The sequence below is a fragment of the Microtus oregoni genome, unplaced genomic scaffold (genome assembly GCF_018167655.1).
Source record: "Microtus oregoni isolate MIOR12 unplaced genomic scaffold, Mior012 000004F_ref0000308, whole genome shotgun sequence".
NCBI lineage: Eukaryota > Metazoa > Chordata > Mammalia > Rodentia > Cricetidae > Microtus > Microtus oregoni.
Genome location: NW_024543063.1, coordinates 2,646,071 through 2,670,240, shown reverse-complemented (window position 1 = coordinate 2,670,240; position 24,170 = coordinate 2,646,071). Strand labels below are relative to the sequence as shown.

Here is a 24,170-nt window from a genome sequence, read left to right as displayed (position 1 = left end):
AATAAAAACAAAACAAAAAGTATAAGAACCTAGCCTATTAGTAGTTGTCAATCTCCTTTAAAAAACTAGACAGGTTTTTCTATGAATTTTCTTTTGATTTAATTTTTCTTTTATTAAAATCTTAAACTGCAAAAATAAAATTTAAATTTTCTATAAATAAGTGGCCTAAACATTGAAAGCAGGCTTACCCATCCCTAAGTTTTCTGAACTCCGACACACTCCGTCAAGGTTCCTCAAGGTTATTTTCTGCCAATTGCCGGGAAATGTGAGCACCTGGCTGTTATGGCATTGCAGGAAATGAATGCCAATCCTAAGAGAGCATTCTGGGAATTGTAGTTTAGAAAAGACCGAGTCTCAGAAGAATGTGGAAGACAAAGACAGCCTGAGAGACGGCAGCATTTTAGAGCCAACAGAGCTTTGGAAATAGCTGCATCTTATGAGTCAGGATCAGGCCAGAGAGTTAACTGTCCCATCCAGAGTAAGGAGTGAGGATCCCACCTCTGTTGTTTTCACTGACTGGCTGAGGGAACCAACTCACTAAATCGGAAAACATAGTAGGGCAGGCACAGACAGACACTGTTTCTTCAGGAACGTTTGCCAGGCGTTTAGGCTCTTAACATACTTTTCTGTCTTCAAGTATGCTGTTCTGCTTAGCTTAGCTTTAAACATGAGGGTTTTCAGTCTGTGATAAGACATTGGTGGATATATTTGCTGGGACCTGAGGACAAAGTCCTTCATGATCCTTACCCTCACATCACTGATTTGTTAGCAATAACAGTGTTTCCTGTTGTGGCAAGCAGAGAAAATGACACTAATCATACAGTACTACAAAGTTAAAAAAAAAAAACAAAACAGCAGAGGCCAGTAGCACGGAGCTGGATAAAGGGAAGCATTTCCGCAGGACGTGCAGGGTCTGGGTCCCACTAGCAGCAAGACACAGCAAGGTCCAATCGATCATTCACAACAGAAAGGGGGCACACACAGAAACAGGAAAAGCAGAGGTGACCAATGGAAAACAGAACAAACACTGCTCCCGAATTCATAAAACATAAACCAGGCTTGCAAAGATTATGTTTGATTATCTAGTTAATCTTCTGAGCACTATTAGGATGACAGACTCTGATAAATGGTTACTTTTTGGTTTTTTTTTTTTTTTTTTTGTCAACTTGAGACAAGTGCAAGTTATCTGGAAAGAGAAACCTCAGCTGAGAAAATCACCATCAGAATGCCGGTAGGTAAGTCTGTATGGTATTCAAAATAAACCTCTTCCTCTCCAAGTAACTTTTGGCTATGGTGTTTTGTTACAGCAGTAGAAAGCTGGTTAAGACCACTAGCAAGTTATTAAAGTTAGTAGCTTGTTCACATATTAGCAATGAATAACCAAATTTAACAGCGATGTAGGGGTTTCTAGTTTCAACTAGGAGAAGTAAATGGCTGTAGTATGGTGGAATAGACCTGTATCACAACACTAGGAAGATAAAGGCAAGCAGATGGCCAGAGTCCAGTCTGAGCTACACACTAGGAGCAATAGACCAGTCAGGATTACATCTGTTTAGAATGAGAGAGGGGAGGGAGGAGGGGCAGGGGCTGGTGGATCGTTTATGAGTTCAAGGCCAGCCTGGTCTATGGAGTGACTTCCAGGACAGTCTATATAGAGTAACCATGTTTCAAAAACAAAACAAAGAACTCCACAAAACAAACAACAACAAAACCCCCGAGAGACAGAAAGGAAGAATGCTGTGGAATAATCCTGCACACTGTGAATACTATATATTCCTCTCACTGGTTAATAAAGAAGCTGACTGGCTTATAGTAAAGCAGGATACAGTCAGGCAGGACAATCAAACTGAGGATACTGGGATGAAGAGCGGTGGAGTGAGAGAGCTGCTGGTAGACGCAGAGAGAGCAAAATGGGCATGTCGTACTGAAAAAAGGCACCAAGGCACGTCGCAAAGCACAGGTAAGAAATATGGATTAATTGAGTGTAAACATTAGCTAGAAACAGGCCTGAGCTACCAACTAATTATCTGTAATTAATATTGAGTCTCTGTGTCAGTTATTTGGGAAGCAGCTGTAGTATAGGAAAACTCCACCTACAGAAGACAGAGAGAAAGAGAAGGGGGAGTGGAGAAGAAAAATAGTGATCATATTTCCACCTTACAAGAAATATAGAAGAAACTAGACAAGCTAACCCGACAGGAACCAAGCCCACTGACAGTTCTCTAATACGGAATCACAGCCCAGTCCGTGTTTCTAGGTAGAAACTACAGGAGAGATAGGCAGTGGTAGAGAACGCCTTTATTCCCAGCAAAGGGGAGGCAGAGGCAGGTGGATCTCTGAGTTCAATGCCAGCCTGGTCTACAAGAGTGAGTTTTAGGACGATCAGGGATACACAGAGAAAACCTGTCTTTAAAACCCAAATAAATAAATAAGAAAGTGAAAAAGAAGAGGAGGAAGAGGAGGAGGAAGAGGAGGAGGAGGAGGAGGAGGAGGAGGAGGAGGAGGAGGAGGAAGAAGAAGAAGAAGAAGAAGAAGAAGAAGAAGAAGAAGAAGAAGAAGAAGAAAACAACTACAGGCGATACTGGTTGGCAGGAACTTCAAGGGACTTATATGAACTGTAGGTGGAGGAGCAGGTCCAAGAGACTGCTAAGGGCTTCAGTTCTGAATTCCTTACCTGTATTTTCAAGGAAGCTTACCCATACTGTCTCCAGGAAACCTACTAGGTTCACAGTATGAAAGGTACATGAAAAAACATCACTTCATGTCTCTGATAGGGTGGCTATCATAAAAGGAACTGAGCTTTCTCCCAAATGAGAGTTATTACACAAAGTCTGGGGACTTTACCTAGAGAAAAACACTCCTTTTATGCTCCCAGCCCTTCTATTTTACCCAAGGGGTTTTGGTAGCAAACTGTATAGGGTGAATCCACATACTAGAAGGACTCAGACCTCTTCCCCCATTCTTTCTCCAGTCCTGGCATTCTCCATACACTGATTGGAAAGAAGCAAAACATGCGCCTGACATATCTGCACATGCTATTCCCCTTCCTGACAGACTTCTACAGGTAGCTAGGGTCTCATTTCTCCAGGACAGTGAGTCCCCCTTTCCCTTACAGCTGGTTTGTGGGGAAGCAGATGGAGGGATAGCACATTTCATCTCCGAGGACTGGAAGGTCATCTTTTCACTTGGGGATGTTAGGAGTCAGTGCAGTGAAGCTGAGTCTCACCAACACGTGGGAAGGAGGTCCAATATACTCAAGGGCGCTTCCAGGGCAAACCCTGCCCCTCCAGGAGGAGTTACTGTAGGCCTTGTGTCCTCTGTCTCCTCTGACTCACTACCAGAATAGAATTTCAAACACTAGCTAAGTTTGACTCTCAGAATCTCAAAAAGAAAAAAACAAAACAAAATTAACCTTATTTTCCTCTGTAACAAAACTTGGCCTTTAAATCCACTCCTAGACCAAGAATGCTGGCCACTTAATGGTATTCTTCAACTAGATCTCTTTTGCCATGGTTAGGACTCAGATTCTTTATATCCAAGCCTTCATGGCCTTGTTAAAAGTCTCTAAGAATAAAAGGTTAATTTAGCACTATAAAAACAATGCCTTGCCTGGTGGCGGCGGCACACACCTTTAATCCCAGTACTCGGGAGGTAGAGGCAGGCAGATCTCTGTGAGTTCGAGGCCAGCCTGGTGTACAAGAGCTAGTTCCAGTATAGGTTCCAAAGTGACAGAGAAACCCTGTCTCAAAAAACAAAAAACAACAAAAACAAAACAAAAACAACAACAAACAAAAAAAAAACCAATGCCTTGCAGGGCGGTGGTAGCACATGCCTTCAATCCCAGCATTGGGGTGGCAGAAGCAGGTGGATCTCAAGCAGGCAGCTCTCGGTAAGTTCAAAGCCAGCCTGGTCTATACAGCAAGTTTTAGGACAGCCAGGGCTACACAGAAAAATCCTGTCTTGAGAAACAAAAACAAGCAAACAAAAAGGCACCAGATAACTTAGGCTAGATATTAAAAAATTTTAGCCAGTAACAGTTTATTCACTAACACCTTCTAGCAAGATCTCTTTGGTTAAAAAAAAACAAAAAAGTGATCAAATGTGGTCTGTGTCCATTATATATATATATATATATATACACACATTATATCAGAGATTTTATAAACAAAAGTATGACATAAAGAAACAAGTGTGGAAAAGAGAAAACACATTTCTGATAAAAAGTTGTTTTGATTTAAAAAATATTTTGTGGGGCCATTGAGATGGTTTAGTAAGTAAAGGGGCTGCAATCCCTGAGACCCACATGGTAAAGATCTGATTCCTACAAGTTGTCCTTAGCCCTCCACATGCGCACTGTTGTGCTTTTATGCACACACACTCACAATTTACAATTAAATGTAATAAAACAACTTTTAAAAGAGCGATCTTGTGGTCTGGAGAGATGGCCCAGAGGTTAAGAACACTGGCTGTACTTCCAGAGGTCCTGAGTTCAATTCCTGGCAACCACATGTGGCTCACAACCATCTATAATTAGATCTGGTGCCCTCTTCTGGCATGCACGCAGACATGCAGACAGAACACTGTATACATAATAAAAATCTAAAAAGAGCCAGCTTGTGCTGTCTTATACAAACAATTAGCTGCTAACTCGTGTCAGAGAAGACAAGTGGTGTTGTAAGATTTCCTACCAACAAGACAGTGCTGCCCTCTTCTTACTCAAATAAGACCCTCACAAACAGCCCAGGAGACTTCCCTTAACTGCTCTAAAAGTAGCCATTTCCCCTCAGGGAGCTATTCCTTCTGAGAATTCATACACGGTGTTTCTGTCCATAGTATGTTTTTTAGGTAATCAATTCTGGTCTGGTAAAACTTTTATTTATCCCTATTCCTTGGGCTCATCACTTCTAGCATAACACCTAACAGCACCAAAACCTGAAACAAGACAAGGTCTTCAGAAATGGGCCACGGAGTGAAAGTACTGGCTACCAAGCCTGGCAAAGGAGCTTGATCCCTGGGACCAACTGGCCCCTGTATGTTGTCCTCTGACTTACTTCCACATGCGTGTGACATGTTACATACAATATAAAAATAATAATTTAAAAATGTTTGCAATTCTGAAGCCAGTGAAATTGTTCTTCAGAGGCAAGGACTCCTTTTCAAGTAAAAACTAAGGAAATGTATTCCAAATAGACCTTTAGGCCGGAAACTCCAATCCAAATCCAGAGCAAGAACATCAAGCATACGTGAAAAAAGACAAAGTCTCTCTTCTCTTTTTGCCTATAATTTTCTTCATCTTTCTTCTCTCTTTTTTTTTTTTTTTTTTTTTATTTTTCGAGACAGGGTTTCTCCGTAGCCTTTGGTTCCTGTCCTGGAACTAGCTCTTGTAGACCAGGCTGGCCTCGAACTCACAGAGATCCGCCTGCCTCTGCCTCCCGAGTGCTGGGATTAAAGGCGTGCGCCACCACCGCCCGGCTCTTCTTTTTTGAGATAAGGTCTTACTTACTACGTAGTTCAAATTGACTTTGAACTTGTATATTTTTGCTTCATACTTCAGAGGCTCAGGCAGAATTTCAAGTTCAAGGTTAGTGTGAACTGCATAGGAAGAGCAAGAAAAACAAGATGTGTCATGCTAACACTTTGTGGGGATGGAGGATGCATTTAATCTCAGCACTTAGGGGACAGAGGCAATTGGGCATTACATAATAGAAGTCTCAGAAGTGAAGGGGCCAGTCTTTAAGCCGAGCCCTTCACACATGAGACGAACACAAGAGAGAACTGCAGGAGAAGCAGGCAGCAGTGACCTCTGCCAGAAAAGAGCAGATCCAACAGGGGGTAAAATCAGTGATTCGGGGCCATAACTGACATCTTAAGACTGCTCTATCCAACAACAAATTACAAGTTGTTCTCAAGTTCACACAGAATAACAACCAAAAGAGATGACCTCCTGGGCCATCAAACAACAAACTTAAATATCAGCAAGACTAGAGGTGAGTGCAGAGCCTCACTGTCCTCCCCTGTAAGCCCTGCTCACCACCTCCTCCTATTTGTCCTCCTCACTGTCCTCCCCTGTAAGCCCTGCTCACCACCTCCTCCTATTTGTCCTCCTCACTGTCCTCCCCTGTAAGCCCTGCTCACCACCTCCTCCTATTTGTCCTCCTCACTGTCCTCCCCTGTAAGCCCTGCTCACCACCTCCTCCTATTTGTCCTCCTCACTGTCCTCCCCTGTAAGCCCTGCTCACCACCTCCTCCTATTTGTCCTCCTCACTGTCCTCCCCTGTAAGCCCTGCTCACCACCTCCTCCTATTTGTCCTCCTCACTGTCCTCCCCTGTAAGCCCTGCTCACCACCTCCTCCTATTTGTCCTCCTCACTGTCCTCCCCTGTAAGCCCTGCTCACCACCTCCTCCTATTTGTCCTCCTCACTGTCCTCCCCTGTAAGCCCTGCTCACCTCCTCCTATTTGCCAGCCCTGTTCTGTGAACTTCTCCAGGGGCCTCAGCAAGAGTGAGGCCAGAGTGGTTAGCTCAGCCCCACCCCCACCTCAGGGCAGCTTTCACTTCCACCCCTCCTAGCACTCCGTGGGTTCCCTCGGTGACCTCCCTGACCGTCAAGGACAGATTACGTTAGCACAAACGCAGGTGTGACTGACAGGACTCACTGGAAGATGCTATCCTCATCCCCCACAATACACAATCCCGAAGGAGCAGAGTTTTAGGAGCTCTGTGCCTGGATATTTCTTATTGTATCACAATGACATGTACAGCTGGGGAGAAGCTTTCTCTAGGCTCAGGACTAATACAAAGATGCTGCTTATGGTCACTGCTTTTTAGCGTCATTTTGGAAGTCCCAGTTATTGCAACAGAAGAAAAGGAAATACAGAGTAAGAAACAGATAAAAACACAAGATTTTGGAAGCGAAAATACAAGTGTCCTTGTCCATCAATTATGACTGTAAGAAACTTAAAGACTGTACAAAAAACTTCTGGGAGGGCTGGAGAGATGGCTCAGTGGTTAAGAGCATTGTCTGCTCTTCCAAAGGTCCTGAGTTCAATTCCCAGCAACCACATGGTGGCTCACAACCATCTGTAATGAGGTCTGGTGCCGTCTTCTGGCCTGCAGATATACACACAGAATATTGTATCCATAATGAATAAATAAATATTTAAAAAAAAACTTCTGGGACTAAAGTGTAATTATAGCAAGGACTATACAGTGTTAATGTATAAAAATTATTCACTTTTCTATATAAACAACTGGAATTTTATAATTAAACCTATAATAAAATTCACATTTGTGTTAAAAAGGGACTATTTAGGTACAAATCTAATGAAATATTTATGTACGCATTTTAAACATTAATTATTAGTGTGTATATGTGTGCATGTCTGAGCAACCATGTGCCACGGTATGCATCTGGAAGTCAGAGGATACTTGCAGAAATCTGTTTTCTCCTTACCACCTTGTGGGGCCTAAGGACGAAAGCCAGGTCATTAGCCTGGGCAACAAGGACCTTTACCTATCCAGATATCGTAACTTTCATGAAAATATGTTTAAATTTTGAGGGAAAGTACCAACCTAGGTAAGTGATACCATAAACTCTAAATAATGCAGAATTTTATGGAGAACCATATTGTTAGCTTGTCAGTTCTTTCCAACTTGCTCTACAGATGTAGCGCTGGGCCTGTCTGAGTGCCACCAGATATTCTGGGAATAGTAACAGAACGGTTCTAAAGAGCATGTGGGAAGGTAAAGGAATCTGAAACAGTCAACACCACACTAAAGTAAAGCTGGTGAAGCAGTCCACGTCCAGTCTTACCACAGTGCTTACTATAGTGCTCCTGCGGTGGAAAAGTTATCTCAGAATGGACCGCAGACCCCAATGTAAAAATGCAAAGCTATAAAATTCCTGGAGGAAACAGAGAAAATCTAGGTAACCTTGATTCGGTAAGAACTGTTAGCAGTAGTAACAAAAGCATGACCCACATAAGCTGGTAAGAGAGAATGAGCAGGCCACAGCAGCCCACTCAGCTCAGCTAAGGAAGAACTCCTTTCTGACGGAAAAACAGAAAATAACACAAAGAAATAAAATCCAAAATGAAATTAAAGTAACAGTTCCGAGAACCTGTCCTTTTCATGGGGTCTTCTAAGTTCCCAGGGTGGCTTCAAATGCAAGGCAGCGTCCAGCATCACATGACCTACACTAGCTGCACTTAGTCCTACCTTTGATTAGCCCTTCCATACTTGCAAATCAGTAAACAGACATGTAGTAGTACAGATCTGACCCTGATCGCCAGAGAGAGGGGACAAAACAGCCCTTAGCAAACATCTACCGAAGTAATGGGTCTGGAGACAAAGAGCCTGGCCAAGCCAGAAGGGTAGAATTCCTAAATTTCCAGTCCACCATCTCATACACATTTCTGAGACAAAAAAAAAAAAAAAAAAGGCAGATGATAATGAACATTTACCCCATCTTCCACAGTCTGGATCTGTACTAAAAAACTGTCTCTTTCTTTAACCTCTGTTTTGGGGGCAGGAAGGGGTTAGTGTTGAGTAGCAGAACTTCCAGATTCCAGAAATCACATTGACTTCATTAAAACTGAAATCTTGCCGGGTGGTAGTAGCACACAACTTTAATCCCAGCATTCAGGAGGCAGAGGTGGGCAGATCTCGGTGAGTTTGAGGCAAGAGCTAGTTCCAGGACAGGCTCCAAAGCTACAGTGAGACCCTATCCCGGAAAAACTAAAAACAAAACAAAACAAAAAACCTACAAACAAACAAACCCACTGCAATCTTGGGCTGGAGAGCTGGCCCAGTGATTAAGAGTACTTACTGGGGGCCGGAGAGATGGCTCAGAGGTTAAGAGCATTGCCTGCTCTTCCAAAGGTCCTGAGTTCAATTCCCAGCAACCACATGGTAGCTCACAACCATCTGTAATGGGGTCTGGTGCCCTCTTCTGGCCTGCAGGCATACACACAGACAGAATATTGTATACATAATAAATAAATAAATATTAAAAAAAAAAAAAGAGTACTTACTGGTTATCTTTCAGAAGACCTGGGTTTAATTCCTGGCACTATACATGGTGGCTCACAACTGTTTGTAACTCCAGTTCAAGAGATCCAAATGCCCTCCTCTGGCTCTGGTGGGTACTAGGCATGCATAGACATACATGTAGGCAAAACACCATCAACATAAAATAAAATGAATAAAAAATAAAATTGAAAACTCCATGGCTAGGGACACCGCTGGGGGTACCCCATGTGTGGCATATACAAAGTCACCGGCTCAATCACTAGCACCTCAACCAACCAACCAACCTACAAACCAAGAGACAGCTTCCACTCTGCCAAAGCCCACAGTTAAGAGAACAGACAGATCAGATTGGGAGCATCTTTGCAAAGTATCATCTCATGAAAGACATATCTAAACCACACAAAGCATTTATAAAGCTCAACAAAAAGGGAAAGAACAACTTAGTTAATACGGGACTGAGAGCTGGAGATTTATCAGTCAGTAAAATGCTTGCCTTGGGAGCATGAGAACCAGAGTTTGGTTGCTAGAACCCAAATTAAAAAAAGAAAAGAAAGAAAGTAAGAAAAAAAGCAGTTGTGTATGGTGGCACAATTGCATTGACCAAGACAGGCTTGCTGGTCAGTTAGCCTAGCTTGCGTGTGCATGTGTGTGTGCGTGTGTGTGTACGTGTGCATTAAAAATCCCAACACTCTTAAAAGGAGATGGGATAAGGGACAAGAGACTCACTTGGAAGCCCTTCAGTCATCTAGCCTGGAGAATGGCAGAAACAAGAGAAATCCTGCCTTGAAAACTAGATAGATGGACAACTGACTTAAAAATTGGCTTCTGATCACCACACATGCACCGCGTTATCAAGTACCAACACACACAGAATAATGATACAATGTAAAAAATAAAATACAAAAACCACAACACAGATAACTCAAAGTAAGGTAAGTAGTGGCAATCAGGAGGGGGATAAGCAGGCAAAGACAGAAAACATTACTCTAAAAGGCTGCAGAAAAACAGACATTTTCTGGGTCTTGAAGTAAGGGTCTGAGAAGCTGGAGGACATGCTAGCAGCCTGTCCCAGAGGAAGAATCTGCCATACTTCTGGAGAGCAGTCTGCTCCAGCCTCAAGCCCATGGGCCCAGATGCTCCATTTTGGGTAAGCTGTCCATTAGTAAAGTAATGAACAAATATCAACAGCCCTCTTCATTTAAACCTAAGAAGTAGCCAGGGCATTCCTTCTCCAGTGGAGGATTCCATCTGAGCAGAGAGGTCAGAGCAAGAAACCAACAGTGGGTGCCCTGACAGAGCTGGAGTACAAGGTGGGCATCCTCTCAAGAGCTCCGTCCAGAACCTCCTGCTTTCCTGGAGGCTCACAAGCTGGGCCTGGCCTCACTGCTGGAGTCAGATGGGCAGTGACTGCCTGACTCCTGGTCGCCATCCCATTTCCATTTCCAGGCTTCTGGGCTCTCAGTCTCACACTGCCTAGGGCCTTGCAGGATCCTCGCCTGAACAACAGTTCTCTTCCCTCGGGCCATGGCCCTTCAGGCTGCTATCTACTTATTGCTGGGTCTGCGTCAATGCTCACATTTCCTACACTACCTTTGCACTGGGTTCCACCCTCAGAGCCCTGGTGAGACTGGAGACAAACAACCACCTTTTCCCACACTGCCTAGAGCCCTTTTCCCTCTTAACCCCCTCTGGAAAGGAAGTCTGCTCAGTCCCTTACCCAGTCCTCCACACACTCTGACCTCGCACCCCAATTTTAGGCTTGGTCCTGCTCAAAGCCCTGTGCTGGTACCTGAAAGCATCTTAAGCCCTTCCGTGCCTGTGCCCCAGGCCTTGGCTTCTGTGGGGGAGGAGGTACCATCCTCCCTGGTGCTCAGGCCAGCTCTAGACTCTGCTCTCTACATCCTTTCCTTCTCAGGCCCCAGTCAGTGCCTGACTTCTACTTCCTCTGTGTCTCCTGGAAGCCCTGGGCACTGTCCCTACACAGCAGAGGGAATCCTCTAACTCACTGAGTAAAGTTGCATAAGACCAGCCATCCTTTTCCAACACACCAAGACAGAATAAAAAACAACAACAAAATTTCACATTTGAAAAGCTGAGTTTTTAGGTCAAAGAACACACAAGAGTGACAAGATCCGAAGCAGACACAACAGGTAACAAAGAACTCTTACTACGCTTGAAGAAGGGGCAAGTCATGGATAAGGCAACTGGTGTAGCAGGCAGAATAATTCCTTCAAATCAGACGGAAAAAGCTTCTTTTAAGGGGAAACAAAAACAAACCCTGTCAATCAAATCAGCCCTCTCTCAAAACTGCACTAGAACAAGAACTTCAATAAATGAATGAATGACCAGATACTGGGCCTGATGGCACTTGCCTTTAATCCCAGTAATCAAGAGGCAGGTAATTCCTGTGAATTTGAGGCCAGACATCCTCTATACAACAAGTTCCAGACCAAGCTGTGAGAACCTTCTCAAAAACAAACAAACAAACAAACAAAAAAAGGGCTAATGATATGGCGAGGCTAATGATATGCTAGGAGCACTTTTGTTCTTCTGGAGGATGCTGGTTCACATCCCAGCAGCCATGTCTGACCACTCACAACTGCATGCATCTAACTTCAGGGGATCCAATGCCCTCTTCTGGCCCCTGCTAATAAATTAAAAACAAAACAACAACAAAAAACTAAAACAAACAAAAATCCGATAAACCACTAGATATTTCCAAAAAGGACAAACTTTAATACATACACAGTGGTGAATAAAGTAACCAGCAGAATATTAATTTTAATACCAAATATTTAATGGTTACTTGAAGAGGTGAAAATTCAAGCAGTACAAATCGAAACCCTAGCCTATCTATCTGATCTAACAGGCTAAGGCATGGTAACTAATCAGCTATTTACAGTCACAGAAAGAGGAATATTACACATAAATGCACTCATACACACACACACACACACACACACACATAATTCATATATCATATAGCCCAGTATGGTCTTGAAATCTTGAATTTGTCTTCAAGTCCTGAAAGCATGTTGACTACCCCACCCAGGATTGCATGTTTGTTTTTAAAACAGAGTAACAAACTGGGCTTGGTGGTTCAGGTTTTGCAAACACTTGAAGGCCAAAGCAGGAGGACTGCTGAGTTTGACGTTGCCTGGGTTACACAGTTGTGTTCTAAGCTAGCTAGGGCTGTAGTGTGAGACCATCTCCAAGATCAAACATATTAACAACTAAAAAGGAAAAGGTTAACAAATTAAGAATAAAATTTCCAACTTATTGATAATGATAATAAGCAGATTAAATGACCCTACAAAGCAACTCTTAAAGATAATTAAAATTTATTTATAAAATAAAGTGATGTGAAAAGACTGAAATGAAAGGAATAGAGAAGTAACGTGGGTGGGTGTGGTTGCCCACGCCTGTCAGTCTGAGGGAAGAGACCAGTAGTTCAAGGTCAGACTTGGCAACAACACCCGTGAGAGGGGAGAAAAGAAGGGAGGAGAGGAAGCCTTGAAGTAGAAGCAAAGTCTGGAGACTCCAACTACTCAGGGAACTGGAGGTTGAGGCAGAACAGAAAGCTGGAATGAAGCCAGAGAGCAAAATGAGACTCAATCTCAAAAACAAGATGTCTTTACATGAGAGAAAGGCTTTCTGTGCTCATGGTCATCGGGAAGATGTACACACCTAACAAGGGTTTGAAATCTAAGGCAAAATTTGACAAATACAGAGAAGTGTGGTGGTTCAGGTGTGCTATCTTAGCACTTGGGAAGTTGAGGCTGAAGGACAACCACAAGTTCAAGGCCGGTCTGGGCTACGCGGTGAGACCCTACCTCAAAAGATTAACCCAAACTAACTTGACAGACACCCAGAGGACACAGGCACCTCTGGAATCGCAGGAGGGTGTTTGAGAGAGTGCCTCGCCTTTCTAGAAATCAGTTGACTGTATACCTTACCAGAAGTTAGGCAACACTCTTCCAACTCACAGGAGGCCAAGGTCTCAGACTCAGTCAGGAAAAGAGCAATGTATTGTAGCCAGCCAGTAGAGAGGACACTTTCTTCTGAACTCAAGTCAAAAGGAAAGACACTTGCTGACAGGTCTGATGATTCACTTTCAAATCACTGTGCTAGCCACAACGAAATCTCAACATTTTAAAAAGCAGGCTTAAAGATGACATAGCATTAAGTCTCATTATAATAAAATTTAAAATAACTCCAAAAATGACCTCCCCTCTACTAACCTATTTACATCAGAGCCATTGTCACCATTTAAATAGCTCTAGGATTAAGAAGGACGCAAGAGTGAGATGACGAAGTATTGGTGACGAATGAATATAGCATAAAGCAATCCAGAATGGGCCCTCAGGTAGAAAAGACTCACAGCCTCAACTTCAGGTTTTAGGAAATTTTGCAGAAGTCAGAATAAGTAAAACCAAAACAAAGAGAAAGAAACAATATAATAATATAATAACAACAGAAACAATGTAGACAGAGCCAGGGCTAATTGCTCAGAAAGTTCTCTACTAGTGGTCACAGCCAAAGGGCACCAAAAGCAACATTATGGGCGAGGGTTTACAAAAGGAGTACACCCGCATCAGCTTGTGACTGAGGCTGCTCTTCCTAGGATGCTCTCTCCAGAGTCAGGAGGCCCTAAAGATTGCTCTAGCAGACCAATCCATCACACCTGTCCTGGCAAAGGTTGATACTGACAAAGTGAATGTGGTCAGAAAAGTTTTCTGTATGCACTGAACACTAGCCACGCATCCTTACTCTGTAAAGGAATACCGAGTAATCAAAATCATTTTTTTTCTTTTTTCTTTTTGGGGATAAGAGTCTCATTATATAGCCTGGCTGACATGGATCTATATGGACCAGGCTGATTTTGAACTCACAGATCCACCTGCCTCTACCTCCCGGGTTCTGAGGGCTATAGTTATGTGCCACCATGCCCAGCCTAGAAATGAGTTTTCAAAAGTAAAATAAAGGGGCAGATGAGAAGGCTCAAAAAGTAAAGAGATCTTGTTGTCAAGTCTGATGGTCAGAGTAACATAGTGAGACCCTGTCTCAAACCCCAAGCCCAGCTTAAAAAAAAAAAAAAAAGAAAGAAAGGAAAAAGAGAAAGAAAAGAAAAAAAGCTCCCTATGTCAGTGGATCTCAACATTGAACCTGTAAGTTGTGACCCCTTTGGGGGATTGAAGGCTCTTTTACAGAGGCTGCCTAAAACCATCAGAAAACAGATATATGAAGGGCAGTGGTGGTGCATAGCCTTTAATCCCAGCACTGGGGAGGCAGAGGTAGGAGGATCTCAGGTAGGAGGATCTCTGAGTTCGAGGCCAGCCTGGTCTACAGTGTTCCAGGACAGTCAGGGCTACACTGAGCAAAGAAAAAGAACGGATATTTATATTAGATTTCTAACAGTAGCAAAATTATAGTTATTATGAAGTAGTGATGAAAATAATTTATGGCTGGGGGTCACTACAACATGGAAAAACTATCTATTAAAGGGTCACACAGCATTAGGACGGTTGAGAACCACTGCTCCCTGCAGTCCTGGCTAGCCTGGAACTAACTAAAGTATAGCAGGCTGACCTTGAACTCAGATCCACCTGCCCTGCCTCCTGGGTGCTGTGATTAAAGGTGTGCACCACCACGCCCGGCCACTTGCAATGTTAAATCTTCACGCACACAGGCCTTTCCTGTGACTAGGTCTCCAATACCCTGGGTTCCCTGGCCAATGAGCATAGTCATGAGATCACAAGGAATGTGGAGCCCAGAGACATCAGGCACACAGCAGGACAACCTCTCCTAGTCAGAGTAAGGAAGGCAAGGGAGCACACCAGCTAAGTACTGACCGTGGCTGGGGGGCAGCAGGCCACTTAGGTAGGGGAGGTAGGGGAGACTCGCTCTCCTCAGCTCATCCAGCTTCTCCTGCAGCTTGCGAACCTGGCTGTCGGAGCGGTTGACCCTCTGCCGGAGACTCTTTAGCTCTCCGTTCTTCTTTTCCACCTGCTCCCGCAGGCAGCACACCTGGCTCTTGTTCTGCCGAGCCGAAAAGCAGTAAGAGTGCAGCGAGTCGATGAGCTTGCAGGCCCCGGAGGCCGACAGGATGACCTCATTGATGGACATGGGACTGGCATCGCTGTGCTCACTCTGCACAGCTTCTGCAGCTGGCTTTGGAGTTACATCCGTAGGAGGGGCAGAGGGGCTCTGGGAAGCCTTCTGAGGGGTGGCTGTAAGTGAGGAACTTGGGGGACTCTGGGCCACACTATTCCCACTGCACCTTGGCTCCATATCTCTCTTGGGCCTCTTTCGGTCAATGGGCTCACGGGGGACAGACGGCTTCTCTCGAGTGTGCTTGGAGGAGAAACTATAAGAATGAAGTGAGCCAATGAACTTGCAAGCTCCAGATCCCGGGGGCGTAAAGTCGTCCATGGAGATGCCACTCTTGTCTGCCCCACCTGCATCATCAGAGGAAGAGGCCTTCTGGTGGTCAGCCTCTGTAGCACACACTTCTGCTTCCTTCTGGTGGGTGGCCAGAGGGACAGCCAGTCCAGTTCCTGGAGTTCTTTCCAGGGACTGCCCCTGCTCTTGACAGACAGCACCTGGAGTGGCCTTGGGGGCGGCATCACTTTGTGGAGAAGCTCGCTTCAACTTTCGAGACTCAGGCTTGGCCATCAAGTTATCTGTTGAAGGCAGTGAGGAACCTACGGCTCCTTTCCCTGTTGCTGTGCTTGTGTGGCCCCTCATGGTCTTTCTCCTAGCATGGCCATGGCTTCCTGCCCCCCTCTTCTTCTCCGACAGGTGGAAAATAGAGGGCACAGCTGTGGGCTTCAGAAGGCGATGCTGGTCCTCCAGTCTTTTGGAGAAACTGTCTTTGGTAAAATGCTCACTACAGAGGAACGAATACTTTGTGGGGGTCCAGTTATCCCTCTGAACAGCTTTTAACCACTGGATCAGTCGTTTGGAATCCTTTAGGGGGAATCTGCAGGACACACAACAAAGTACTTAGAAATACTGAGATGACCTTCCTTAAAACTATCGTCGATAACAGCAAATCAAGTATTGTTGCAGGCATCCAAACCCATACTGATGTCATCCACTTAAAAACTCATAAGGATTTCAGGACCGTCTTGCAGATCATTACTGAAATGGAAAGGAGAAAGCCCTCCTGTATATCTTTTGGACCCTGAGTCTATAGGGTAGAGAGGAACTAAAGACACTCCTCCTAGGTGTGGCAATTGATCCTGGGCACAAAGGATGCTCAGAGACAGCAGGTAGAACCCAGACAACCAGAAATAGCTTTCCCAAGTGGACTACTGATCAAATCTTCCAGTACCTGAAAAGCAGGGTCTGGTTGCTAGAACCCTAATGAGAAGCAAGGCAACGGAGCTGGGAGCCAGACACCAGGAAATAGCTGAGGCTCAAGTAGTGAGGCAACAGCTAGCTTTAAGAAACTGCTTCAGGGGCTGGAGAGATGGCTCAGAGGTTAAGAGCATTGCCTGCTCTTCCAAAGGTCCTGAGTTCAATTCCCAGCAACCACATGGTGGCTCACAACCATCTGTAATGAGGTCCGGTGCCCTCTTCTGGCCTTTAGACATACACACAGAATATTGTATACATAATAAATAAATAAATATTTAAAAAAAAAAAAAAAGAAACTGCTTCAGCATAAAGCCCCAAAGCTCCAGACTAACCGTGAGCCAGCGGTTGTAGTGTATACCTGTAGTTCCAGTACTCAGGAGGTGAGGAGGGTGGGATGACTCAGGCCAGCGTCATCCTTAGCTACGTCCTTAGCCTGAGATTTTGTCTCAGAAAAAAAAGAAAGAAAGAAAGAAAAGAAACAGATGGAAAGGAGCTGGAAGATTAGAAGTATAGCTCTTGGAAGGCAGAGGCAGTTGGACCTCTGAGAGTTCAAGGCCAGTTTGGTCTATATAGTGAGTTCAGGGCTATGTAGAGTCTCAAATAAAATAAAATAAATAAAAAGTTGCTTGTGGTGTCGTGCATGTATAATCCTAGCACTTGGGAGGCAGAGGCAGGAGGGCTGCTGTCAGTCTGAGATCTGCACAGACTGTAACAGTGAGTTCTAGGCCAACAAAGCTATTCAATGAGACCTTGTCTCAAAACACCAAAAACAAACAGCAAAAAAACAAAACACCCCAATAATAAAAATGGCAAATTTATGTTGTATGCGTCATAAAAGGAAAATGAAAAAATAGGGATGCTCAATAACATACCTAATTTCTTCCCTCTTCTAATGAAGCTATTTACTGATGACTTATTAAGGGAGGGTCTGTAGGGTTGGTGGCCGCGATCCACCTGAAGTCTTCCAGCCTTCAGGAGACAGCTGTGGATCAAGACCGGCCCTAACAGGATGGATCTGGATGTTCTAAGCAACGCGACCTTCTAACTCTATTTCTCACTGTGTTGTGAGCTTGATTCCTCAAGTTCCCCCGCCCCCAATTCGGGTACCATCTACCGATGTTAGCACAGAGGGAATGCTAAGCCGTAGTCCTTGCAACTCTGCCTCCTTTTCAAAAATTGTTAACAAAACTTCTGGGGCATGTTTTAACTAGAATTGCTACGGAAACATTCTGGTTAATTTGTAAGATTGTTTAATGTTACTAGGTTCTGTTTTGAACCAGACCCCAAAGACCCGAGACTCAATGAAACCCTGTGAACTTTCAACAGACACGTGCCATTCCCATCTTCAAATTTTAACAAGTACCAAGAGGTAGGACGTGCGAAGCGGCTTCTAAGGCAGAGTCCCTTCGCTCGCTGTAACTCCTGCTGGAAATCACAGGAGAGGACCTACTGAAATGGGGAGTCTTGAAAGCCCTAGGAAGGCGCGGCCCGCCCCGGGGGCCACCCGAGACCCGTCCAGAAAGCCCTTCCACGGTCCTCCCGCTGGTCTCTACCGGAATGCAGCATGCGGGAGGTGTTCAGTGCCAGTGCCCTGGCCGCAGGACCCCCGGAGGAGAGCGATGTGGGCTATGGATGCAGGAAGTAGAGCTGCGTACGCCGGGCCGCACTCCTGCCACACACCTCCAAGCGAGCTGCCCCGCCGAGGCAAGAGCGGAGAACTGCTCGAAACCTAAGAGCAGGATTAACCCGAGAAAGCGCCCTTGCAGGATGCTCCTGAAACTGGCAGCGCCAGCCCAAATCAGTGCGGCGCCGGTGGGTGGAGGTGGCGGCGGGGGCCCTTCGGCCGCTTTACCCGAGGCACGGCCGCGCTGGTCCCCAGAGCCGGCGGTCCGGGCCAAGGTCACAAAGATCCACGACCCGTCCGCCCACCTCAGCTGCGTTCGGCTAGCCGTCCCCCAGCACCCGGTCCCCCGAGCCCGACCCACCGCGCGGCCTCAGTTTCCCCACGGGCCCGGCCCGGGCGGGGGCGTGGCGGACCCGGAGGCGGGCCGCGTACCTGTGGAAGGAGACAGCGCGCTTCTCGCCTTTGCCCTGCCTGTTGGAACAGTTCACGGCCGCGCAGCAGATCACCATTGCGGGCCTCGGTCGTAGGCGCCGCCAGTCTCCGGTCCTTGCCGCCCGCCCGCTGGTCCGACCCGCCCCGAGGGAGCGCGGCGACACGGCTCGGGACGTGGGCCGCGGCCGAGCCGTACGGCAAGATGGCTGCGCGCTGCCGCCCGCACCACGCTGCGCCCGGGCGGCCGGGCCACGGCGCGAGCGTCGTGGCCGCAACGGGCGGCGAGTCCGTACCGAGACATGCGCGGGTTGCCGTCTGTACGGAAAGATGGCTGCGCCGGACGAGCGCTGCTCGGGCCGGCTCCTGGGTGCTTCCGAAGGGGCGGCGGAGGGCGGGGCGATCGGGTCCGGTCAGGACCCACTTGCGCCGAGGCCCCGCCCCCGCGTTCCCACCGCCGTACGGCGAGATGGCGACGCCCGCGCTTCCGCTGCGCCGCGCTTGGGTACCGCGGCTTCCCGTCGCCGTGTCGCGCAGTAGTCCGTCGGAGCGACACCACGGTCAGTCGGCGACCCGACTGGGAAGATGGACGCAGGTGAGGAGGGCGGGCGCCTGCCCCATCGCGGGCGGGCTCCTGAGGCCGCCCGGTGGGGCGGAGGCCGGTGTGTTTAGCAGGGCGGACCGCGCCTCCCCGCTGCGCTCCGCACCCGGTTCTCGGGGTCACCCATCAACGGCGCGGCCTCCGACGCCGCTGAGGCCCTCGGGGAGCGCCCCAGCCTGCGGGCTCCCGGCTCTGGGAGGGAGGACAGGGAGCCTGAGCGACGATCAGGATGCCGGCACATTGGTGTTCGGGGCGGACCCGTGCGTCGCGGAGCTAGGCCATTCCTTGCCCGAGCGAGGAAGCCGAGCTCTTTAACTTCTGTCAAGTTGTTGACTGATGCTCCAGCAGTCACAAGATGCACATCTTTTGTCTTTAAAGTTCGATAACCTGTGTAGGTGATCCACGCTTCTGTTTCTGCGGCTGGAGAGCGTGATTCAGTCGCATCCTACTTTGATTTCTTGGCGTCCTAATACCGGGTGAAGTGTGGGTGGTGTTTCTTAACTGGCTCTTGCTTCCGAAGCTCGAGAGAGAGAGAGAGTACGGCTCTTTGTTTTTCCAGGCGAGCTGGTCTTGGAGATGTAAATCTACCAAATACATCGTTTGCTAATAGACCTAAAAATATCCACGCCCCCCCCCCAACGGATCTCTCTTTAATTCCCCCATCAGCATTAGAGTTTTCATTTGTTTAATTAATTTTTTTAAAGAGCTGCTTTGTCTTCAAAAATCCACTCCTTTGTGAAGGAATCCTGCCACCTGGTTTAATTGTACCTGTCTTGAATGGCATTGCTTTTGGTGTTTATCTTGACTGACAGCTGCACCAGAGATGAAATTGACTCTTTCTTGGGAGTGGTGCTTACCGTTAATCCGCATCTCAGTAGTTTGTGGCGTCTATCTTTTCAGCGTTTTAAATGGCTGGAGGAAGCAGAAACCTTCACTCCCCAAGAAGCATGAACCAGGTGTAAATTTGTGAAGTTAGTTTTTTTTTTTTTTTTTTTTTTTTTTAAGACTGGATAACTGAAACTGCCATAATGCTTGCTGGAGGTATGGGGTGAATAAAACATAGAGTTCTTTAGTTATCCCTCATCCCCCACCTTTTTTAAGACAGTGCCTTACCGTCTTAAACCGATCTTGTCTGGTCTGGAACTCTTAGATATGTAGACCTTGCTGGCCCCAAACTCACAGAAATCTGCCTGCTTGTGCTTCCCCAGTGCTGGGGTTAAAGATGAGCACCACTCAATTCCACTTTCTTTGTAGATGTTTTTTAGATACCTAAAGCTCTTAATATGAGATGTTTACGTTAAGATGGAATTTCATAGTTGTATTACCTTTAAGGTGAAAATGGTTCAAGTTAAGCACATTTACATGAAGTTTTCTGGCTTGTCGGCCCCACGTGAGTCTATTGTTATTTTAATTATAGCCTACAGCCTACACACATTTCCCCCGCCCCCCTCAAAGCCGTCTGGCCTCTCACGCCTTAGCCTGGCAGGGCTTCTTGTCCGGACAGCTGCTTTAAGTCTTTATCTTTCTATATATCAATAAGACTCCAGAGCTTAAGGCTGGGGTAAAAACCTGCTAGTTCAGAGCATCGACCTGACTTAGCTTTTTTGGTGGAATACCCCGCTACAGACTTCTCATCCCTTGCCCCAGAACCAGGAGGAAGCTCAGGCTCCAGTCCCCTGCCCTTTCTTTCCTGGATGTCTTCTCTGTCAAAATTGCTGGCTTATGGGGCTGGAAAGATGGCTCAGTGGTTAAGAGCATTGCCTGCTCTATCAAAGGTCCTGAGTTCAATTCCCAGCAACCACATGGTGGCTCACAACCATCTGTTATACATAATAAATAAATAAATAAATATTAAAAAAAAATAAAAAAAAATTGCTGGCTTATCTATGGCCAATTCTTGTCGGCTAGGTGCTGGCTCTGTCTTCTGATTCAAGGTATAGTGTTGTTGGGCAGCCTCAGGAGTGTCAAAGTATCCCACACCATATGGGACCTTAAGTGGGGAGTGAATGCTGCTGACAGATCAAACTCAAAAAGACACTTGTGTTTGAAGACCTGTGTTAGTGCTGATAAAAACACAATTTTTTTAGGGTATGATGGGGCAGTTTTTCTCCTGATGTAGTGCTTGCTTGATGGCCTTTTATGGTCTACCCACTAATCCCTGGGGAGGGGGGTCCTTGAAAATTCTGCCTTCTCCACATTGTAATATGACTAGTTGTTCTTCTAATTGTGTTTTCTCTCTCCCTCCCTTCTCCCCCTTCTCCCTCCCCCCTCCCTCCCTCCCTCCCTTCCTTCCTCCTTCTGTGTCCAAATCTTGGCTGTCCTAGTATTCACTGTAGACCAGGCTGGCGTGAGCTACCATGCTCTACCTTACTTGGTTATAAATTCCTTGAGTGTCAGGAATTTAATCTAGACATTGGACTAGAAAAGTGGACCATAAAGAAAAATGGTGACTTGAAGTAGCTGACCTTCTCTGCAGGAGACCAGGAGTGTGTAGGATTGGATGGTGCTCATATGGGAGAGTGATGTGGGCCAACTTATAGGGGATCGGGATTGTAGCAGGATAGCCAAGAAAAATCGCTCTTTGAAAGTATATTTTTAATTTTTTGAGATTCATTCATTATTTTCCCCTTCCCTCTCCTCACTCCAAACCCTTTTACATTTATCCACCTCTAGCTCTCTGAAAGTGCATTCTTTTTTTGGTTTTTGAGAAAGGGTTTCTCTGTGTAACAGCCCTAGCTGTCCTGGAACTAGCTCTAGACCAGGCTGGCCTTGAACTCAAGTGACCTGCCTGCACCTGCCTCCCTGAGTGCTGGGATTAAATGCCTGTACCACCACTGCCTACCTTGGTTTTTCTTTTCTTTTTCTTTCTTTTTTTTTTTAATGCAAAGATGGAGAAAGATTATTTGGGTGCTGGGATTAAAGGCAATGGTGCAACACTCCACCCGTCCTGTAAGTGCATTCTTACCAAGACCAAAACAGACAGACAGGCAGACGTAAGTGAACTGCTGGAAGAGCACCAGGGAGGTTGGTGTGCCCAAGAACCTGAGAGTTAAGTGAGTTAGAGAACTGGAGAGATGACTCAGTGGTTAAGGAACTAACTTGCTGCTCTTCTAGAAGACCCTAGTTTAGTTCCCAGTACCTATGTCAAGCAGCTCTTGTTTCTCTGGTCAAAGGGAGCCAGTGCCTCTGACATCCTCAGGTAGCTACACTCACGTTCAGACACACACCTACACATAGTTTATATTTTTGTTTATTTTGTTTTTGGTTTTTGGAGACTATTTTGTCTGTTCTCTATGTAGCCCTGGCTGTCCTGGAACTCACTCTGTAGACCAGGCTGGCCTGAAACTCAAGAGATCTGCCTGTCTCTGCCTCTGGGGTGCTAGGATTAAATGCCTGCACCACCACTGCCTACCTTAGTTTTTCTTTTCTTCTTCTTCTTTTTTTTAATGCAAAGATGGAGAAAGATTATTTGGGTTCAGTCATGGATCCTTACTTGGGCACAGTGAGGACTCAGGCATTTATTCTGAGTAGAATTCTTTGGAAGGTTTGGGAGGAGTATGTGAAAATTTACAGACTTGTTCTGGGATTTTTTTAAAAAAACATTTGTATTTATCTTTTAAAATTGAAATATATATGTGTGTTTCTAAGTATATAAATAAAACCTACACAATCTCTATTGTGTATATATATATATATATATATATATATATATATATATATATGAGTTTAGGATTGACCGTTTGATCCTGGATAACCAGTTGGGGAGGCTCTTCCAGGGAAGACTGTTTCTCCTGCTTTTGGCATTCCTTCATTAGCTGTAGTTCTCTTGAAATTTTGTTGTTGTTGTTTTTTGAAATGTGTTTCTCTATGTAGCCCTAGCTGTCCTGGAACTAGCATTATAGACCAGGCCAAACTGAGATCCACTTGCCTCTGCTGGGATTAAAGGTGTGTGTATCACCACCGCCTGGCTGGTTGTAGTTCTTTTTCTAGGACTGGGTCTCCATGACATATCTCCCTTTGTAGCAAGCTTTTTTTGTTGGCCACCAGCTCACAAATAATGACATGGAGACTTATTAATTATGAAAGCTTGGGTTTTAGCTTATGCTTGCCCCAGCTAGCTCTTGTAACTTAAATTAACCCATTTATGTTAACTTATGTTCTGCCATGTGGAATTACCTATCTTTCATCTTGTACCTCCTGTTTCCACTCCATGTCTTGCTGGTGACTGCCTTTCCTCTTCCCAGAATTCTCTCTCTGCCCAGAAGTCCTACCTGTACCTCCTGCTGAGCTATTTGGTCATTCAGCTTTTTATTATACCCATCTTATTAATATATCTTCACTTAGTGTACAAATATCCCACATTTCCCTTTTTTCTAAATAAAAAGGGAAGGTTTTAACTCTTAACACAATAAATAAAACTATATACAACAAGAACGATTATCAGGTTGGAATTACATTCACAATGTCCAGTCCATCTGCATTTGGTGAATTCAGAGAAACTGTTATCTATCTCAGTGAGTCCAGAGTTCCGTACCCTAATTCACTTTCTATCCTAACTTGTATTGCTAACCCAAAAGATTATCTTTTTTAAGATTTCAAAACATTTTCTTTGCTGGACAGTGGTGGCGCACACCTTTAATCCCAGCACTTGGGAGGCAGAGGCAGGCGGATCTCTGGGAGTTTGAGGCCAGCCTGGTCTATAAGAGCTAGTTCCAGGACAGGCTCCAAAATCACAGAGAAAGGCTGTCTCGAAAAAAACCAAAAAAAAAAAAAAATTCTTTGATAAACTATTTAAACTTTTATGTCTCTCAACCTTATACACTTTACACCTCTTTTGTGAGTTACTTTTCAGGATCTGGTAACAAGGAAAACTGTAACTATAACAATCAAGTCTTCAACCTATGAGACCCAAGAAGGATATAATATTACCTGAGTAAACAGTAAGTCTGGAGGGAACAACTTCCAAAACTATAGAAAAGACAGAAGCAGCTGGCTGCCTCAGTAGTCACCCAAGGTTCCTCTGCAACATTGCAGTATCTACCTTTGACCAATAGTCCTAGAATATCTGACCAACATTCTGTGAAGCGGGAATTTTGAAGGACTTGCCTACCTTATCTTGGCAAAG

The 24,170-nt window shown here is 45.5% G+C and overlaps 2 protein-coding genes across 4 annotated transcripts in view; one reads left to right on the top strand and one right to left on the bottom strand.

The window, feature by feature from the left end:
- LOC121446966 (peroxynitrite isomerase THAP4) overlaps window positions 1-18,941 on the bottom strand; it is a 40,285-nt gene extending 21,344 nt beyond the window's left edge. The window contains exons 1-2 of one of the 3 annotated variants that reach the window (XM_041649894.1): window positions 18,741-18,941; window positions 14,882-16,011 (exon numbers count right to left, since the gene is read on the bottom strand). In XM_041649894.1, coding sequence (XP_041505828.1) covers window positions 14,882-16,011; window positions 18,741-18,748 — 1,138 coding nt within the window. In that variant the 5' untranslated portion in view covers window positions 18,749-18,941. Of the gene's footprint in view, window positions 1-188; window positions 307-14,881; window positions 16,012-18,447 lie in introns of those variants that run through there. The other 2 variants (XM_041649893.1, XM_041649896.1) reach the window with 2 other exon arrangements.
- Window positions 18,942-18,951: 10 nt separating this feature from the next.
- Window positions 18,952-24,170, top strand: part of LOC121446965 (cysteine protease ATG4B) — a 40,597-nt gene continuing 35,378 nt past the window's right edge. The window contains exon 1 of the mRNA XM_041649892.1: window positions 18,952-19,039. Coding sequence (XP_041505826.1) covers window positions 19,030-19,039 — 10 coding nt within the window. The 5' untranslated portion in view covers window positions 18,952-19,029. The remainder of the gene's footprint in view (window positions 19,040-24,170) is intronic.